The 19503-nt window shown below is 36.0% G+C and overlaps 1 protein-coding gene across 1 annotated transcript in view; it reads right to left on the bottom strand.

Moving 5' to 3' along the window:
• The window catches only part of nus1 (NUS1 dehydrodolichyl diphosphate synthase subunit), a 58166-nt gene that overhangs the window by 24459 nt on the left and 14204 nt on the right, over positions 1-19503 (bottom strand). The window contains exons 2-3 of the mRNA XM_039747636.1: positions 15903-16034; positions 163-315 (exon numbers count right to left, since the gene is read on the bottom strand). Of these exons, the coding sequence (XP_039603570.1) occupies positions 163-315; positions 15903-16034 (285 nt within the window). The remainder of the gene's footprint in view (positions 1-162; positions 316-15902; positions 16035-19503) is intronic.

The following is a 19503-nucleotide window of genomic DNA, read 5'->3' as shown; positions in this document are numbered from 1 at the left end:
CTACCAATTAAAAATATTCAATGGGAAATAAACAGAAGGGAACAGCTACCAAGGAAAAAACTGCACATTTTTCTCCACTAAAATGTATCTCAGATGACTCAATTAACTCAATATACAGACAGGGAAACAAGCAGACTAACTATTCTCGTCAATTTGACTTACCTTGAAGAAAGCTGTCCAGCAAATTAACGTCTATATCACAAGGCCTCTTCTGTTGCTGTTGTACTAACTGGCAAAACTTCTGAGCTGCTTTCACTATACTGGACTTTCCATCACTGGGTGACAAAATATTTACTGTTGCTTTACATGACAAAACTGCAAAGTGGAGAAAAAAAACCATAGTAGAGTTAGCAATAACCTCAACTGTTTAATAAAATATTTTTTTAAATAAATATATAATTGAAAAGTTTGTAAAAAGGAACTGTTACAGTTTTTTAGAGGCAAATTATTACAACTTTGTATTTAACTAACAATGACCATCACTGTTGGTTGTTTGAAATAAAAACAACATCCTGATATTGAAGTTAAAAAAGGAAAGAAATCCCATGATGCCAGTCTCCACAATCAAGTGTCATTGTTTGGGATTATGACAAATTTCACCTTGCACTGCCCAAACAAAAAGACAAAAGCATTCATATAAATAAATATTGCATTTTAAGTGAAATCTATGTTCTCATTTTAACATATTTTTGATTTGTATCAAGTTCAGCCAGGTCCATCTTTAAATAAATAATAAGCACAAAAAAAAAAATTAAAAAAAAAAAGTCAACATAAGGGGTTATTAGAGCCGTTTACTACTTTGGAATCTAGGATGAAGCTCTTTGTATTAGAACTGCATATTTCCACTTGCTTAATATAGTTATCATATTAAAGAATGCTTTTTTATTAAAAAAAACACAAAAAAAAAAACCAAACACACGCAAAATATCAATTTCCTAAAGGTACTTGTCTATTTTTACCAATTTTCTAAATGTGCTGTCCCTCCAAATTTCCTGGTATGTTTCTCATATGTTTTGGAGCTGCCAAATCTTGTAGTCTATATATTTTTTCTTTACATATTCAGTTTTTATTGGACCTTTGTTCATACTCTCTCTTCAGTAGAAAATCTTTGTTTGGGCACTGTAATTGTCAAACTGGCCTTATAGCTTCTTGTAGGAAAGATGTTGATTGTCTATCTTCAAACATTTGGAAATCATGCCTTTAAAAAATGTTTGCTAAATTGTAGGCAGTTTGGACTAGTAGTTGAGGCTTTGGATCTTAAACCCTGAGGTTGTCTATTCAAATCCCGCTAATGAAACTGTGTGAAAATCAGCAAGTCACTGGACCCGCCTGTTCTCCAATTGGAAAAAAAGCAAATGAAATGTAACCAATTGTATCATAAATGTTGTTAAGTCACAAAGGAGTCAGACAAATAATAAGAAAATGTAAAATGTAATTGAATTTTCAGCCATGATAATCAATATTTTTTAAAATAAACATTAAGAACTGGTTCTCTGCTGAATCTCATATCAAAAACTGGACACCCTTACAGCAGCCACTTGTTTGCAATATTGCAGCTGCGGCACTCACAGGGTTTGGTATTGGGGTGTTTTTTTTGGTTGTTTTTGTTCAAGCATTCAGATTCTTTCCCACCATTTTCTTCCATTTCACTACTTTCAGAAATTTTTCATTCTGATACTTAAAAAAAAATTCTTGGGATATTTTGTTTTGCTGGAAATATTCTTTTTTTCCATCTCTCTAGTAAAAATTTGATCACCAAAAAATGGAAGAATAAATTACTGACTTAACCGTCTAAGTACCATACAAGTGTAGCATGCATCTGTTTCACAGTTGCTTCACTTCTGCTGACCACCAACACTCTCCTTGTTGGCAAAAAATGCTTCAGGTTAATAATTACACATCTGATAGGCTTTGCAGTTTTCTTCATGGCTTGGCGTGAATGTACAGCAGGGTGCCAATGTCGGTTTGAAAGACTTTTTCATATAATAAACTTTTTATAAAAACATTTTTGGTTATTCTTAAAAATTATTGATGTAAACTTTTAAATTTCATGTCTGACACACATAGAACACAAAGGACACTCTGCATGTTTGCTAAAACAATGTCATTGCTTCCGTCTAGAATGGACTGAGTATAGAGAAAGACTAGGTTTCTAACCTAGAAATTACTCAAGTGGAATTTGCCAAAATATAGGGCTCCAGCTTTGCTCACATTTGCTGTTTGCCTGGTAAATTACCAGTAAATTCCTGGGATAATGTGAATGTATGAAATAATTTTCACATATTTATTCATAAATGACTTACAGGTGCATCTCAATAAATTATAATATCAGCAAAAAGTTAATTTATTTCAGTAATTCAATTCAAAAAGTGAAACTCATATTACACACAGTGATATATTTCAAGCATTTATTTCTTTTCATTTTGCCGATTATGGCTTAAAGCTAATGAAAACCCAAAATTCAGTATCTCAGAAAATTAGAATATTGTGAAAAAGTTTAAATATTGTAGACTCATAGTCAGCAGTTTTAGCATTAATAGTGATTTTGTTTAAAGGCTGTCAAACTATCTTTGCACACTAAAATGGCAAATTATTTATGAATTATTTATATATCATAAATTACTTGCCAAAGGTTCGATAATCTGCATGCCTCAATGTATAATGTTCTATGTGAATCCTTGCAAGAGGTGTAATATTACCTCTGGTTCCATTTTAATCCTTCAAAATCTAATGTACAAGTAAGCATGCTGTATAAAAATACGGTTATTATGTATCATTTACCATTTGTGAGCTTACAACTTATCTTATGGCATATACTGTACTGGTGTCACATTCCACTCAGCTAATTAACTCAAAACACCTGCAAAGGTGTCCTGAGCCTTTAAATGGTCTCTCAGTCTGGTTCAGTAGGCCACACAATCATGGGGAAGACTACTTACTGACTTGATAGTTGTCCAGAAAACAGTCATCGACACCCTCCATAAGGGGGGTAAGCCACAAAATGTCATTGCTAAAGAGGCTGGTTAATTACAGAGTGCTGTATCCAAGCATATTTATGGAAAGTTGAGTGGAAGGAAAAAATGAGGCAGAAAAAGGTGCACAAGCAACAGGGATAACCGCAGCCTGGAGAGGATTGTGAAGCACAGCCCATTCAACAATTTGTGGAGATTAACAAGGAGTGGATTGCGGCTGGAGTCAGTGCTTCAAGAGCCAACACACACAGGCTTATCTGGGACATGGGCTACAACTGTCGCATTCCTTGTGTCAAGCCACTCCTGAACCAGAGACAACATCAGAAGCGTCTTACCTGGGCTAAAATGGAATGGACTGTGGTCCAAAGTCCTCTTTTGAGAAGAAAGTAAATTTTGCATTTCATTTGGAAATCAAGGTCCCGGAGTCTGGAGGAAGAGTGGAGAGGCACAGAATCCAAGTTGCTTGATGTCCAGTGTGAAGTTTTCACAGTCAGTGATGATTTGAGGAGCCGTGTCATCTGCTGGTGTTGGTCCGCTGTCTTTTATCAAGTCCAAAGTGCAGCTGTCTACCAGGAAATGTAAGAGCACTTCATGTTTCCCTCTGCTGACAAGATTTATGAAGATGCAGATTTCATTTTCAAGCAGGACTTGGCACCTAATCACACTGCGAAAAGTACCAATACCTGGTTTAACGACCAAGGTATCAGTGTGCTTGATTGGCCAGCAAACTCGCCTGACCTAAACCCCATAGAGAATCTATGGGGTATTGTCAAGAGGAAGATGACACACACCAGACCCAACAATGCAAACAAGCTGAAGGCCACTATCAAAGCATCCTGGACTTCCATAACACCTCAGCAGTGCCACAGGCTGATCGACTCCATGCCACGCCGCATTGATGCCATAATCAGCAAAATGAAAAGGAATAAACACTTGAAATATCACTGTGTGTAGTGAAACTATATACGAGTTTCACTTTTTGAATTACTGAAATAAATTAACTTTTCAAAAAAATTCTAATTTATTGAGATGCACCTGTAAACTCATATTTTACTTTATAAAACCTATTAACACTTACTCTCCAGAATGTACACTTAGATTTAAAAATACCAAGGACACAAAATGTCTGTAAAAGGCAGAGCATTACATAGCTTTAACAAAAAAGATGTGTGATGCCCCAGTTCATCAGCGCTGATATATTCCTCTTGCATCCAGACATCAATTTTCATTTACTGAGACTGACTAGGACAAATGCAGAACCACAGATGTAGTTGCAAATGTAAGAAGTACTTTTTTATTCCAAACAACTGAATGGGCAAAAGTGTAGTTCAGTTTCAATAAATAAATAAATAAACCATAATAAAACGGTGTTCAAGTGGAGGTTGAAAATCAATCAATAAATAATCCAATTACTATTAAAATCAAAAGGTTAAAACACAGTCAGCCTATATTCTTAAAACCCAGCACAGGCTTCAGTACATATATCTAAAATTAGATTTCTTCTACTAATACTCCATGGTTTTCTCAGAAAGAGAAGTCAACCATTAAGTGACTTGTGTATCCACCACCATCCCTCAGTACCCATGGGACCCCAGAAGCCCGGGTCATGGGATCACACAGAGAAGGTGCTCACTAGAAGCGACTCCACCCCGCGAGCTCTGTCCACTCAGTTCACATCTGGCATCAACCCCAACTGTTTGCTGCTTCTTCACAATACCAGCTCTGCCAAGATCCTGCCACTACTTACTTTTAATTTTCTTTCCTGGCAATTTAAACTCCTGACCTCTCTCTTCACTTTTTCATTCACCTAGTATCTTGCTCAGGCTTTTTTCATACTCAATTAAGTGTAGGTACCTTAAGTACGATCTCCAGAGTACCAAAGAGGAGAAATTAGGGTGTGGAGTAGGGGTAGGGTTAGCTGAACTGATCGTATTTGCACATAAGTGCCTGATCAGCCAATTTCCTTACCATTAACCTGGGACTGCATGGATACACTGTCAATCTGCACCTATAACCCCTGAGCATGAGCACACTATTCTTAAACTAACAACCAGCACAATTCCATAGACCACTAACGTGTATCACCACAAGATATAATTGGGTTACTCCAAAACAGAAGAGTTTAGACCTTAAGTGAAATCTGGAAGTTGGTATCTTTTCACAATGATGCATAAACCTGCATGAATTTTGAGTATCCAAGTGGTATAGAATGACTGTAGCACTTTAGTTTTAGAAAGGTAGAAGCTCAAGTCAATTTGTCAAAATAAACAATCAGCATTTACTGCTGTGTATGGAACTATCATTAGCCCTGATATTTTTACACCCAGAACCTCATACAAGTATACTGATCCTATCCTAAAATTTAAATGAGCTCAACATCTTCCTACTGCTTGATACTAAAATAGCCTCTCAACAGTCTTACATAAGTCTCAAACACAAACCTTTGAGTAACTTCAGGGAAATGCTGTACTATGCAATGATTTTTCCCATACCATCCAATTTTTTTGCAAAGGATAAAATTACTGTTCACCTGGTGGAATATCTTGGCTCATGAATCATTTCCTCAAAGTGATGACTGTGGTTGTGATTAAAGGCATACTCACCACTTTTTGGAAAAAGGATGTTCATATACTGTATGTACTGCTAAATAAACTGCTTTAATATTGCTCTGTAATGGGTATACAGCATTTCTCGGTAGGTTTATTCTGTTCCATGTTTAAGACCTATAATGAAGTTTAGTAATCAGAAAACAAACTTTTCAAAGATTCTGACCTCTAATACATATGTTACTATCCTGTTACATTTTTTATTTTAAATCTCCAAGTAATACCTTGATAAACCCTGAGTACGCTGTGGCCAATGAACCAAGTGCAAACAATAACAGGAAAACAAGACAGCCTCTGGAGCATGAGGAAGCAAGAGGAGATTGTTTGACAAGCAGAACTGTATTAATCTGAGTTAGGAAAAACTGAAGGAGAGCTTGTCAAATGACTGCAGCCATAAACATAACAGTAACATAATATTTATAATGGAAATGATTGTTAAATGATAATGGTAAAGTCAAAGCATCATGTATTCTAACTATGACTCAAGACAAGGTGAATGAACAAACAAACAAAATGTTTTAAGAAAATTGGGATACCAGGATAAACCCAGATGATGTCCATTAATGATTTGTGTAGGATAATTATATATTACATTTATTCATAACTTTTGAAAAACTGCACCTCAAGCAGGTCTTTCAGTAACACACTACTTATATTAAGTGCAAATTATAAACTTTGTTAAAAGAAATTCTTTGTGGCATGGATTGGCAAGATGTTGGAAACATTTATTTGAGTTTCTGGATCATGCGGACATCATGAATGCATCACACAACTTCTGCAGATTTGTCAGCTGCACACTGATGCTGCAAATCGACCATTCTACCACATACCAAAATTGTTCCACTGAAATCCAATCCTGTAACTGGGAAGGTCACTAAAGGAACATTAAGCTCATTATCATGTTCATGAAACCAGTTTGTGAGGACATTTGCATTGCAACTTGGTGCATCAGCATGCTGAAAGTAGCCATTAGAAGATGGATGATTTGGCCACAAAAGGATGCACATGGTCAGCAACAATACTTAAATAGGTTGTTCCATTCAAGCAATGATTGACTGGTATTACAGTCCTAAAGTAGGCAAGAAAGCATTCACCTCAACATCACCCCACCACCAGCCAGGACTGTTAACATACAGCAGATTGGGTGCACGGATTCATGCCATTAGTGCCAAATTCCCTACCATCTGTGTATCTTATCAGAAGCTGAGATTCATCAGGCCAGGCTATGTTTTTCTAGTCTTCCAACAGTCCAGTTTTTTTGAATAAGTGCCCACTGCAGCTTCTTGGCTGACAGGAGTACAGTTGGACATATTCTCCTTTTTTTGGGGATTTTATTGATTTTATTAAAATCAAATAACATTCCTTACAAATAAGATTTACAAAATTAGGTTTGAAACAAATGGACCCCATGAGAAAGAGATATAGATAAATGAATAATTAAAAAAGATAGGAGAGAATCTGCTTCCTCAATTAAAATGCTTATTCTAAAATGTTATTGATTAGATCCTGCCAGATTTTGAAAACGTTTTGTACAGATCCTCTAAGTGAAAATTAGATTTTTTCCAATTTCAGATAATACATAACATCACTTACCCACTGACTTAAAATAGGAGAGTTAGGATTCTTCCAGTTGAGCAATATACAGTAAGTCTACGTGACAATAGTGAAGTAAAGGCAATTACAGTTAGTTTGTCCTTCTCCACTTTAAGCCCATCTGGAAGTACACCAAACACAGCTGTTCGTGGATTATGAGGTATTGTGACACCAAGGCTGTCTGAAAGGCATTTAAAGATTTTGGTCCAGAATGATGTTAATTTGGTGCACGCCCAAAACATGTCCCAGTGAGGCTGGAACTTGACTGCAACGTTCACAAGTTGAATCTTGCCCAGGAAACATTTTGGGCAATTATAAACAAGACAGATGTGCCTGATATATAATTTTAAGTTGAATAATTGTATGCTTTGTGCATATGGACCTCGAATGAATTCTATGCATTGCTACCTTCCACTCCTTTTCTGAGATATTCAGCGAGAGATCATTTTTTCACTGTACTCTTGGATCTTTGAAAAGGAGGGACTATAAAATGGTTTTATATATTACGGAGATGCTGTCTGAGTCCTCAAGACTGATCGAGAGGTGGGGACAGGAGGAAAATTGGGCAGGTTTTGCTTAACAAAGTTCCTAATTTGAAGGTAGTGAAAGAAATGTGCTGCTGGAAAGTTACATTTGGAGTGCAATTTTTCGTAGGATACAAAGATGTTGTCTATATACAGATCTCTAAGTGATTTAATGCCGAATGTTTTCCAGACATTAAACACTGCGTACGTTCAAGGGCGTGGAGAAAGGTGGTTCTCGTACAGAGGTGCCACAGATAAAAGCTTCTCTATCTTAAAATACTTCCTATATTGGTTCCATATTCTGAGTGAGTGAAGCACAATTGGGTTGTTAGTAGATCAGCAATGACTTATACTTATTGGGGAACAAAGCAAGGAATATAAAGAAATAACTGCAAGATTTTATTTATATTGCAGACCAAGCCTGTGTATATTCATCTATTTGTGTCCATGTCCAGGTTTTTATAGCTTGTATATTTCCTGCTCAATAATACAATTGAAAGATAGGTAGAGCCATGCCACCTTCTGCCTTAGGTCTTTGTAGGGTCGCCCTTTAGATACGTGGATGTTCTGAATTCCAAATAAATGAATTTATGGTCGAATCAAATTTTAAAAAAAATGATTTATTGATGTTTTGAATTAAATTGATTGAATTTGAATGTTTTGAAATAAAAAAGAAGCTTAGGAAGGATGTTCAACTTAATGTTAATTCTTCGAGCTAAAATGAGATGAAAGATAGACCATTATGCAAGTCATGCTTAATTTTTTCCATACAGATGGTACAATTTTCTTGATAAAGAGCTTTATATTTACTTGTGATGTTTAACCCTAGATATTTAAACTGATCTGCAATGATAAAAGGGAAGGTGTCCAATCTAACATTTTGTGTTTGAGAATTCACTGGAAAGAGTACACTTTTATTCAAATTAATTATGAGACCAGAAATCTTTTGAAATTCTGTTAGTGCTGTTAGGACCAGGCACAGTATTTTGTGGATTTGATATACAGTGATCACTCGCTATATCGCGCTTCGACTTTCGCGGCTTCACTCCATCGCAGATTTTAAATGTAAGCATATCTAAATATATATCACGGATTTTTCGCTGGTTCGCAGATTTCTGAGGACAATGTGTCTTTTAATTTATGGTACATGCTTCCTCAGTTTGTTTGCCCAGTTGATTTCATACAAGGGACGCTATTGGCGGATGGTTTAGAAGCTACCCAATCAGAGCATGTATTACATACTAAATAAAACTCCTCAATGGTATACGATATGCTTGCCGCGCGGTGCTTGATCGTTTGCTTTTCTCTGTCTTTCTCACTCTCTGCCTGACGGAGGGGGTGTGAGCAGAGGGGCTGTTTGCACAGAGGCTGTTTTCCTAGAGAACACGGACGCTCCTCTACAAAATGCCACTTTATTGCGGTGCTTCGACATACTTAAAAGCCCAAAAGCATGTATTGATTTTTTGATTGTTTGCTTTTATCTCGCGCTCTCTCTCTCTCTGACATTCTCTGCTCCTGACATGCATTCTTTGAAGAGGAAGATATGTCTGCATTCTTTTAATTGTGAGAAAGAACTGTCATCTCTGTCTTGTCATGGAGCACAGTTTAAACTTTTGACTAATGGGTGTTATTTCATGTCTAGAGGGCTCTAATAATGTTAACAGTGTGGGAGAGTTTATAAGGGCTTAAAATATATAAAAATAGCCATACAAAAACATGGTTTCTACTTCGCGGATTTTCATCTATCGCGGGGGTTGCGTTCCAGAGGAGGGATTACTGTATACAGTACCATACCACCTGCATATAGACAAATTTTCTGTTTCAAGTCCTTCTCTGACAATACCCTTTATCGCATAAACATTTCGAGAGTGAACTGCCAGGCTAAATGGCGACTGCAAAAAGCAGTGGTGACAAGGGGCATCCTGGTCTAGTTTAAAGAAGTCTGAATCAATGATGTTAATATAAACTGAAACTTCTGGACTGGTATACAGTAGTTTGATCCATGCACAAATGTTTGGGCCAACCCCAAATTTCTCCAATGTAATGAAAAGGTAGTTCCCTTCAACGATATCAAATGCTTTTTCTGCATCCAACGATATCAACATCTTCGGGGTGTTAAGACTTTGTAGGTGAATATATTACATTAAACAGGCATTGAAGATTGGAAGGTAAGTGTCTGTCTTTAATAAATCCAGTTTGGTCTTGTGATATTACCGAAGGAAGCACTTTCTCAATCCTTATAGCTTTGAAGAGTATCTTAACACCATTATTCTGAAGTGAAATTGATCTGTATGATGCACATTGTAGTCCTTATTTTGTTTAAAAAGACGGTAAATAATGCTTGGCGAACAGTCTGAGGTAGAATTGTATTGTCTCTTGCTTCTGAAAATGTTGCTAATAAATAGGGAGCTAGCCGAGTTGACAATATTTTATAAAATTCAGCAGAGTAACCATCAGGGCCTGCTGCTTCCCACTCTGAAGTGAGTTTATAGCATCTAGTAATTCATCTAGTAATGCACTGAGAGTATCTATTTGTGGTATCTGTAATGCATCCAGAAATGCATTAGATTGTGTCTTGTCTTCTTTAAACTCAGTAGAATATAAAGACTTATAGTAGTCTCTAAATGTGCACATTATATTTTTATGGTCAATGATTTTGTCTCCGTCTGTGTTGGGGATTGCTGGGATTGCATTGCGAGCTTCCTGCTTGTGGATTTGTTGAGCTAAGATCTTACTAGCTTTTTCTCCATGTTCATAGTAATGTCGATTTCAAAATGAGTTGTTCAGTTTCTTTAATTGTTAGTAGGTTGAGTTCTGAATAAAGAGCCTGTCTTTTTCTATGAAGTTACTAACTTGGACACCTGGCACGTTCTTGATCTATTCTAGTAATTTCACTGATTAGATCGGATACCTTCTTGGTTTCCAATTCATTTCTGTGGGAAAGATGAGATAATCTGTCCTCCTAAGACAGCCTTCAGGGTTTCCCAGAGTATTCCTTCAGAATAACCAACAAAAAAAAAATTAAAAAATTAAAAAAATCTTTGGATATAAATTCTGTACAGTTCTCGTCTGCTAATAAAAGTGGGTTAAGATGCCATCAGCAAGATGAGTATGTGGGGCATAATAATTTGGGCTCCAAGATGAAAGGGGCGTCGTCAGAGATAACAATAGCGTCGTACTTACAAAATTTAATCATTGGCAAGAAATTGTTATCTACAAAGAAATAATTAATTTTTAAGTAGCAATGATGCACTGGTGAGTAGAAGGAATATGCTCTTGAGTTTGGGTTTAGAAATCTTCATGGGTCTGATAAGTTGTGATCAGTTACAAACTTTGTAATTGTCTTTGCAGTGTTAAATGTCATCGCCCCTGTGGCAGGAGACCTATCTAGGTATGGATTTAAAACACATTAAGTCCCCAGCCATTATAATTTTTTACATTAGGAATGGATGCAAATACATTTTGGATGAAGTTCCTATCATCCACATTGGGTGCATAGACATTTATCAAAATCACTTTACAGTTAAATAAATAACCCATGACAATCACATATCTGCCTTCAGGATCAGATATTACATCTGATACTGCAAATAAGCCTGTTCTATGTATAAGAATTCCCACATCTCTAGTTTTCTTTGTAAAGCTGGAATGGAATGTTTGGCCAGTCCAGTCTCTGTGCAGCTAAAACTGATCATTGCTGAATAAGTGAGTCTCCTGTAAAAATACTATTTTAGCGTTTAGATCTGATAGGTGTGAGAATACGTTCTCCCTTTTTAATTCGTGATTCAGACCTTTAACATTCCAGCTCACAATGTAAACTGTTCGGTCATGGAGACGACGATTCTGAACATTTGTTGTCATTTTGTAGTCTTAACTGAAAATAAGACAACTTTGACCTTTATCTCCAATTTTTCCAGGAGTTACTGCCATGAAGCCAGTTGTTACTTTGGCACATAAAGATTAAAAGGATAGATTAAAGAGGGCTTGCTCTCTTTTTCCTCACCCCGACACCCCCCATTTTACATTCCCATGTAAGGCTGGACCAGACTTCAAAGTCCCAGTCCTCTGACATACCTAGAGACAGAGCACGTTCAAAACAACACAAGCTCCCCAGAAGTGGAGTATGAGGATTAAAACTGAGATATGTAATAACAATACAGTCCAAATGCTACAAGCATACAATATAATCTTAAACAATCTTGAGATAGTAAACTCAGGGAATGATGTTAAAAAGTGGCCCTGGATAAGCATAGTATGCCCCAAAACAACAAACCAAGGGTATGGTGTTAAACTGTCTCATTTAAAAAAAATAAAAAAAAAAATCCATACATACATACATATATGCATATAACTGTAGTTAAAGCATTAAGTCGCCGAGATGGGAAAAGGATGTATAATTACGGTACCAGTATCTTCTTTGCCATTCCATGACAGGATGCGACAAAAAAGTGCTGGGATCTGTTTTCTTAGCTCTTTTACTGCTTCCTCCATAGAGGTAAAAATGTAGAGCTTGCCTTGAATGTCCACTTTCAGTTTGCCAGGATACTGATCTCGATTTTCTGTAAGCGCTATTTAATGTAGTAAAAAGTAGCACGTTTAGAAGCCGTTGAGGGCGAGAAAGCAAGGAAAATACGAACGTTGTTATTTTCAAATATACCCTCGCTTCTGAGAAGTAACATTATTTGTAATTTAGATTGTAATTTTTCTAAACGCATAATAAGAGTCCTAGGCTTAGAGGTATATGATCTCTGTATGCAGTAAGCGGTTGCTATCTCGGTGTCCGATTTGAAGTCCTTTCCAATTATTTTACAGAATAGTTCAGCTACGAATTTCACTGGGTTTGGACTTTCACAAGTCTCAGGGAGACCTTCGATTCTAATATTATTCATTCTGCATCCATCTTCCAGGGCAGACAGTCTGTCTCAGAGTATCTTGCATTCAGAATTTGCAGATGTTGCTTTTCCGTCAATGGTAGATGCCAGTTGTTCGGCTATTTCAATTCAAGTCATGAACGTTTGCTTAACATCTTCCAATGGAGCACCAAGTGCTCTTAGTTTATTCTCAAACGTAGACGCATTTTCCTGAATTTGTTCCTCAATTTTTTCTAGCATACCTTTAAAGACTGCCTCAAAGCGATTATTTACATATTTCTCATGGTCTTTAATATCCTGCAGCAACTTTTCGTTTGTCTTGTGTATGTCCTTTATTTCTTTCTATATATGCAATACAATTTATTTTTGTATAGCCCAAAATCACACAAGAAGTGCCGCAATGGGTTTTATCATTTATACCACTTTTCCTTATATCATTTACTAGCAAAATACCCGCGCTTCGCAGCGGAGAAGTAGTGTGTTAAAGAAGTTATGAAAAAGAAAAGGAAACATTTTAAAAATAACGTAACATGATTGTCAATGTAATTGTTTTGTCACTGTTATAAGTGTTGCTGTCATAAAGGATTTGATTATCATTATTTCTTTGAATCAGGTTCGTATTTGGAGGATATGTTGTGTTCAAGTTATATTCAGTGTTTGTCAACCGTTGTAAAGATAATAGGTTTCATTCATCGAAGTGATCACTACCCAAATCGGTACTCGTGAATCTAAGATGTTTAACAGGCATTCCCAGTATTAAGTTGTGGATTTGCCTGCGAATATTTAGCAGCAGCGTGTCTATGAACTTAATTTAAACTTAAGCTTTACACCTTGGTTTCCTATTGATATGTCTACAAAAGCTTGTTCAGACTCAGAGGGTTGTTCCTTTCTTATTGCATCAATAAACAGCTCGTCTTCCCCTTTATCTGAGACACCACACACTGCATGCACGGGTTTACCTTTCCCAGTCCTGCAAAGTCAGTTCACGTGAGCCGTACATGAATATTTCATGGCAGCGTGTGTATTGGATAGCTGCTGATGGACAGCCTTATAAGGGCAGGCACTCAATTACGTGGGAGGTGTGACGATGAGGGACGCAACTCTGCCTCACACAGCCTGCAGCTCGGTCGCCATGGCCGTATATGTACATAAGTAGGTTCCAGTTATGACCGTTACGCGTAGAATTTCGAAATGAAACCTGCCTTTTTGTAAGTAAGCTGTAAGGAATGAGCCTGCCAAATTTCAGCCTTCTACCTACACGGGAAGTTGGAGAATTAGTGATGAGTCAGTCATTCATTCATTCAGTGAGGGCTTTGCCTTTTATTTGTATAGATTACTTTCTTTCTTGAACTCCTTTATGTCTTGAGCAGTGGCCATTGCGGCGATCATTGCGTTCATTTCAGACAGATCATTTCGGTCTTCGTGCTCTGCGGGTGAAGTGGCAAGCCCAGTTAAAGTCGAAGTTCCCAGCTTAGCAGATGACAACACGGAAGGCATTTTCAGTTTCAATGAATCTTCTGGAATCGACAAGCTATCGTGACCTGAATCATTTGCACATATGCTCCCACATTCGTTCTTGGCTGGAGACGATGCAGCCTCGCCCAGGTCTCAGGAAATATGTGCTTTTGCCGGTCTGTTCCAAGTCAGTCTCTGAAAGGCTGTACCTTGAACTTGGACTTGATGCCTGTCTAGGCTTGGATGAAGCTTTAGCTTTCTTTTCTGTTTCTTTTTGAGCCCCTTTCCTGCTGTTCATGTTTATATATGCTTGCATATATTGTAAAAGAACTCCTTGGGTTGTGTAAATACAGGATACCTCGGGATAATAAAAAATAAGAGAAAAAAACAACACTGCTACTAAAGGAGTTCTGCTTCAGATGTTCATCTCCCGTAACAGACGAGACTGTCTTTTGATGTTGTTTTTACTCCATTCTGGTGTTTGATGTGAACATCTGAATGTTTTTTACACTGCATTTATACCACATGATTGGCTGATAATTGAATAGATAACCCGATGTACAGGTGTTCCTAATAATTTGTTCAGTAAGTGCATAGGCAGCCCTTCCAGACTATCTACTTATTTTAAGGATTGCACTCCTAGATGCAATCCCAAAAATGTAGTATGAATGGAATATTCTAAATTGAATCTCAGAAAATTATTGGAATTTGGTCACTGCCAAAATACATTCATCAATTTGTGCAAAGCACAGTGCAATTCAGTTATAAGTAGTATGTATCAAATACACACACCTCTAATAAAAATATTTAAAAACATATCCTGGATAAGAAAACTGTTATGAAAGTCAAACACATAAATTGCCAAGTTATTTATTTTGGAAACACTTTACATTCAGATCTTATTGGGAGAAAATATTGTTTGCTATCTGTCAGAGGGTTTTGGACTTAAATACCCTCTAATGGGATTAACCCAAAGTAACACTGGTTATGACAACTATCTGTCACAGAAAATTTATTGTAACATCTTACACTATACAACTCATTCATCATTTTACCCTAATCCATAATATATTTCTCTGTATTAACGGTCTCCCAAAATAAACAAAATGGGTCCTGTTAAAATTTTGATGTCTCAATATGTTCAATATAAGGAACTACTTCATACCGGGTTACATTTAGCTTTTGGAAGAGTAGAGAGTTGTGATGAGATTGCTTTTAATAAAAAACACACAGAGTAATAGGGATCGATTTCTGTCTCATTTCTTGTAATGTGTATTAACAAATAAAGAAAAATAAAGACATTGACAAGCTCACTGAAAAGTCACAAGTCACAGCAGTATAATGTTATTTATGCAAGATGGGAAAGATATACTGTAAGAAAATGTTCTAAACTTCTACAAAAGTGGCTAAAATAGCATTTCATGAAAAAGTAAATTAAGACTTAGACATTTGATATACTGTACATGTAGTACTTTTCTATTCATATCTTTATTGCCTTATAAAATAAACATGTTCATTATGTTTCATATGGCCCTTGTACTACGTAAACTATCAATAGGTATTTTCTGAACAGTTTAAAAATTAAAGTCTATAGATTTACTTCCCTTTTGAGTATTAAATGTAAAAAATAACATATCATTTAAAATACTCACATAAAGACTGCTACTGACAAAAAAACACACTTTTATTATTAACAAAATAATAGTTTGTCAGAAGCCAGGCTTAAAGTATGTAATATAAAAATTCAAACGAGCTCTTGTGTAATAAACTACACAAACCAGTTCAACACAATTAGAATCTTTGTTATTTAAATAACATGCAGCCAAGGTCAAAAAATGGAAACTGCTGTTTACAAAACACAATGCAGCATAGTAAACCCACCTTGCTGATCTGTATTGTCAATGTTGCTATTTAGAAATTCAACAGAATATTTTGAACAGTCAAGGCCGAGGAGCTCTTGTTGCTGTTTCAGGATTTCCTCCATTAACCTGGAATTGTTTCTTCTAAAGATGCCTATTGAAAAAATAACAATGACAAAAAAAAGGTCAACTTTTTTTTTTTTGAGTACTGCAAATGTTATCAAGGTGAATACTGAAAAACAACATGATCAAATGAAGAAATAAACGGACTGGAGTGTGTGTGTATATATATATATATATATATATATATATATATATATACACATACATACACACATCAAAATTTTCAGCCTTTAAATTACAGTATACAAAAACCTACTACTTCTGAAATATACTGATGGAAAAAGAAATGTATGTCCTGGAATGAGACAACTACAGTTATAGCATATGTATTTTCACAAGTCAATTTATTTGAGACTCTCTCAAAAGCAATAAAGCTTGTGCAGTGGGAGAATGCAACATTATTTGGGAAGCCTTGGATCTCAACCTTTAAAAGACATTAACTTTGTTGGGCCCTTCTGTGGGAACTGGATAACATCCCACAACTGCATATTCAAAAGCACATTGGTTCTATGTGACAAAACTGTTCAGCGGTGATAACTGAAAGAAGCAATTTTACAAGATACTCTGTGACAAAAAAAGTTTAATATTCAGTTATTACTGTTTTCCTCTTGTTTTTCTGGTGTTACTGTTTTGTTTTCCAGTTGTTCTCCTTTATAAATGTAATTTTGGCTAAGAGGTTAAAAATTCAATTAAAACATCAGTGTTGAACTTCTGTTTTCCATCTGCAGATAAAATCAGACAGATTTGTAGAATTTGCAAATCTATACTTGTTACTGTACTGTATATACAAATAAAAAATGAGTGTACTACATGCTGCCTCTCTTAATTTAAATACTGCTCAATGAGACACACGGATAGATAAACATGCATGTAGCAGTTTACGGTTCAGCTATAAAGTTCTCTTAACTCAACAGTTTTATGTCCTATATAGAGCAGACATGCGACAGCTGCATATTCATTACTATGTAAAATCACCTAAATGATAAGGTCAAATATGGGTAAAAGTATACGAATTCAAGAAAAAACAGGAAACATCTGATTTTTAAAACTACAAATGCTGCAATGCAGCTAGTAGACAACAAAGTCTAAAAACACATGGTATTGTTTATAAGCAATGCAATAGCTCCTGCTGTACGTGGAAACATAGTTTCACAGGTAAAGACTACTTCAGGTTTCCTTTATAAATCTAGGAGTACATCACTTTACATTAATTTAAAGCTACAAGTTTTAAATTAAGTTATTTAGTAAACAATTTAAAACAATGGCACACACATGAAATTATGTTATTTTAATTTAAGGTATAACAATGTACTTTAAAATAATTACTGGCAGAAAGTGGAAAACACACAAAGAACACTTTATTAGTTGATTTTAGAAAATCTTAACTTATTTGAAAATTACTATTTTCAGCAGATAGATTTTTCAGGTTCAGGACAAAGAAAAATATAAAATGTTAGCAAGATACACAGGATAAAGCAGAGTAAAAATTTAGGGCAAAGGACGAAGAGCACATAATGCCTGAGAGGATTTACTCGATCCCAGTTATGGCAGAACATACCCATAAGAGACACTGGAAGCCAAGGGAACATGGATCATCCACATAGGGCAACAAGGAGGACAAACAGCTCAATTTTATGGGCAAATACCCCACGGAAGTAAAGGCTCAATAGTAAGTTCACTTTGGGAGAGTGGAAAAGATGTAACTCCACCCTATAACAAGTGAAACTATTACATATAATGGACAATGAAAATTTTAACTGTATTTAGTTTTTCCTTATGAATAGAAAGACTTTCTGAATAACTTTTACCTAGTTCTTGTGAGCTGTAGTATATTGACAACCTGATTGGAGGCCAGAAGATTTTAAAATAAAACTTTTTTTTTTTTTTTTAATTCATATATGAAATAGCTATGGTGCAAATTTCTTACCTGTCTGAGCACAACGCTGCCACCACAGCGTGGTTGCCCCTTATACACAAACCACATATCTTAATTATTAACGAAGATCATAAGAGTTTCAACTCAAAATACTACACATCAGCTTTATCCAAATTGAGCAATATAACTTAACCTTTTTTGTTGAGGCGAAATGCAACAGTGAACACTGGCAATATAAAGTTTTACAACTTTACAGGTACTTAACCTATACTGGAACATTCCATTCCAAAAATGAGCTTACTCCACAGGATGACTAAACTCAGCTTTATAGAAAAGGTAAGGAGCACAGGCATTCAAAGGAAGTGCAAAGTAAATCTCTGCATCAAAAGGAAACAATTGATGTGGTTTGGGCATCTGATTAGGATGTTTCCTGGATGTCTCCCTGTGGAGGAGTTTCAAAAATGTCTAGGACATGTGGGATAGTCTCTCTCTCTTTCAGCTGGTCTAGGAATGCCTTGGTATCCCCCATTGAGGAGATGGAACAGATGGCGGGAAAAAGGGACATCTGAGCAACTTTGCTTAGATTGCTGCACCAGCAATCCATGCCCAGATAAGCAGCAGAAAAAGGGAGCACTTCAGTCTGACATCTCACAACCAGTTTTGTCCTTCTCTTTTTGTATTTAGCTGCCTGACCTTCAATAGGCTACCGATCAGAACTGTACCCAACAGCGGCCTGGAAATCCCACTCTTAAAGAACAATGCTTTAACTCACCGGCTTCCCACGGTCAGTCTTGGAATATAGAAGGGACACACACATTAAAGATGTACAAGCCCAGACAGTGGCAACTAGCACACATAAGATAATATATTGTTTAATATATTTAAGCGATAGTGTTACACAGTTACTACTACTAACAGACAGGGATTGTTTAGGTGCTACTTTTTAAAAAAGTGATGTGTGATCAACTTACCTAGATTTAAGTAATGTACTTAGATGTTGCATTAAAAAGCTTAATCACAGAAATTTTTAATGCATTAATCACACACACGTTAATGGCGACCCTAATTTAAAGACTGTTTCACATTTTAAGGGAACGGTGATTAAAATTATTTTGAAATTAAATGTTATATTTGAATTTAATTAAGTTTTTCTAGATATTTGACAGTAAGACTACAAGTGATCAACATTTTACATTAAATTCACAACTAAATATTCTTGGACAGTATATCGTCATTTTCACTTTTGGTTTATATTTTATCTGTGATTTTGCAAGACACATATAGAAACAAATGAAATACCACAAGACTGGACAGAAGGATTAATAGTCAAAATACTGCAAGAGGCAGATCTAGGAAAGCATGGAAACTGAAGGGACACAAAATTGTTCATTATAATTAGTATAGTCTTGACTGGAATAATACAGGACAGACTCCAGAGTGCATTTGATGCCAAAATACAACCTAACAAAAATGGCATGCACTGACCATATTCCAACCCTAAGAATTATTGTGGAACAGTCAATTAAATCGCCAACAAGCCCTTAAAAAAGTATGGATAAAACAATTATGAAAATGCTAAAATTCAATGCTCCCCCCAGTCAGAGTTACAGAAAAATGTATCATT

The sequence above is a fragment of the Polypterus senegalus genome, chromosome 3 (genome assembly GCF_016835505.1).
Source record: "Polypterus senegalus isolate Bchr_013 chromosome 3, ASM1683550v1, whole genome shotgun sequence".
Taxonomy (NCBI): domain Eukaryota; kingdom Metazoa; phylum Chordata; class Cladistia; order Polypteriformes; family Polypteridae; genus Polypterus; species Polypterus senegalus.
Note: the sequence above shows the minus strand (reverse complement) of the source record. Positions and strands in the feature narration are given on the sequence as shown.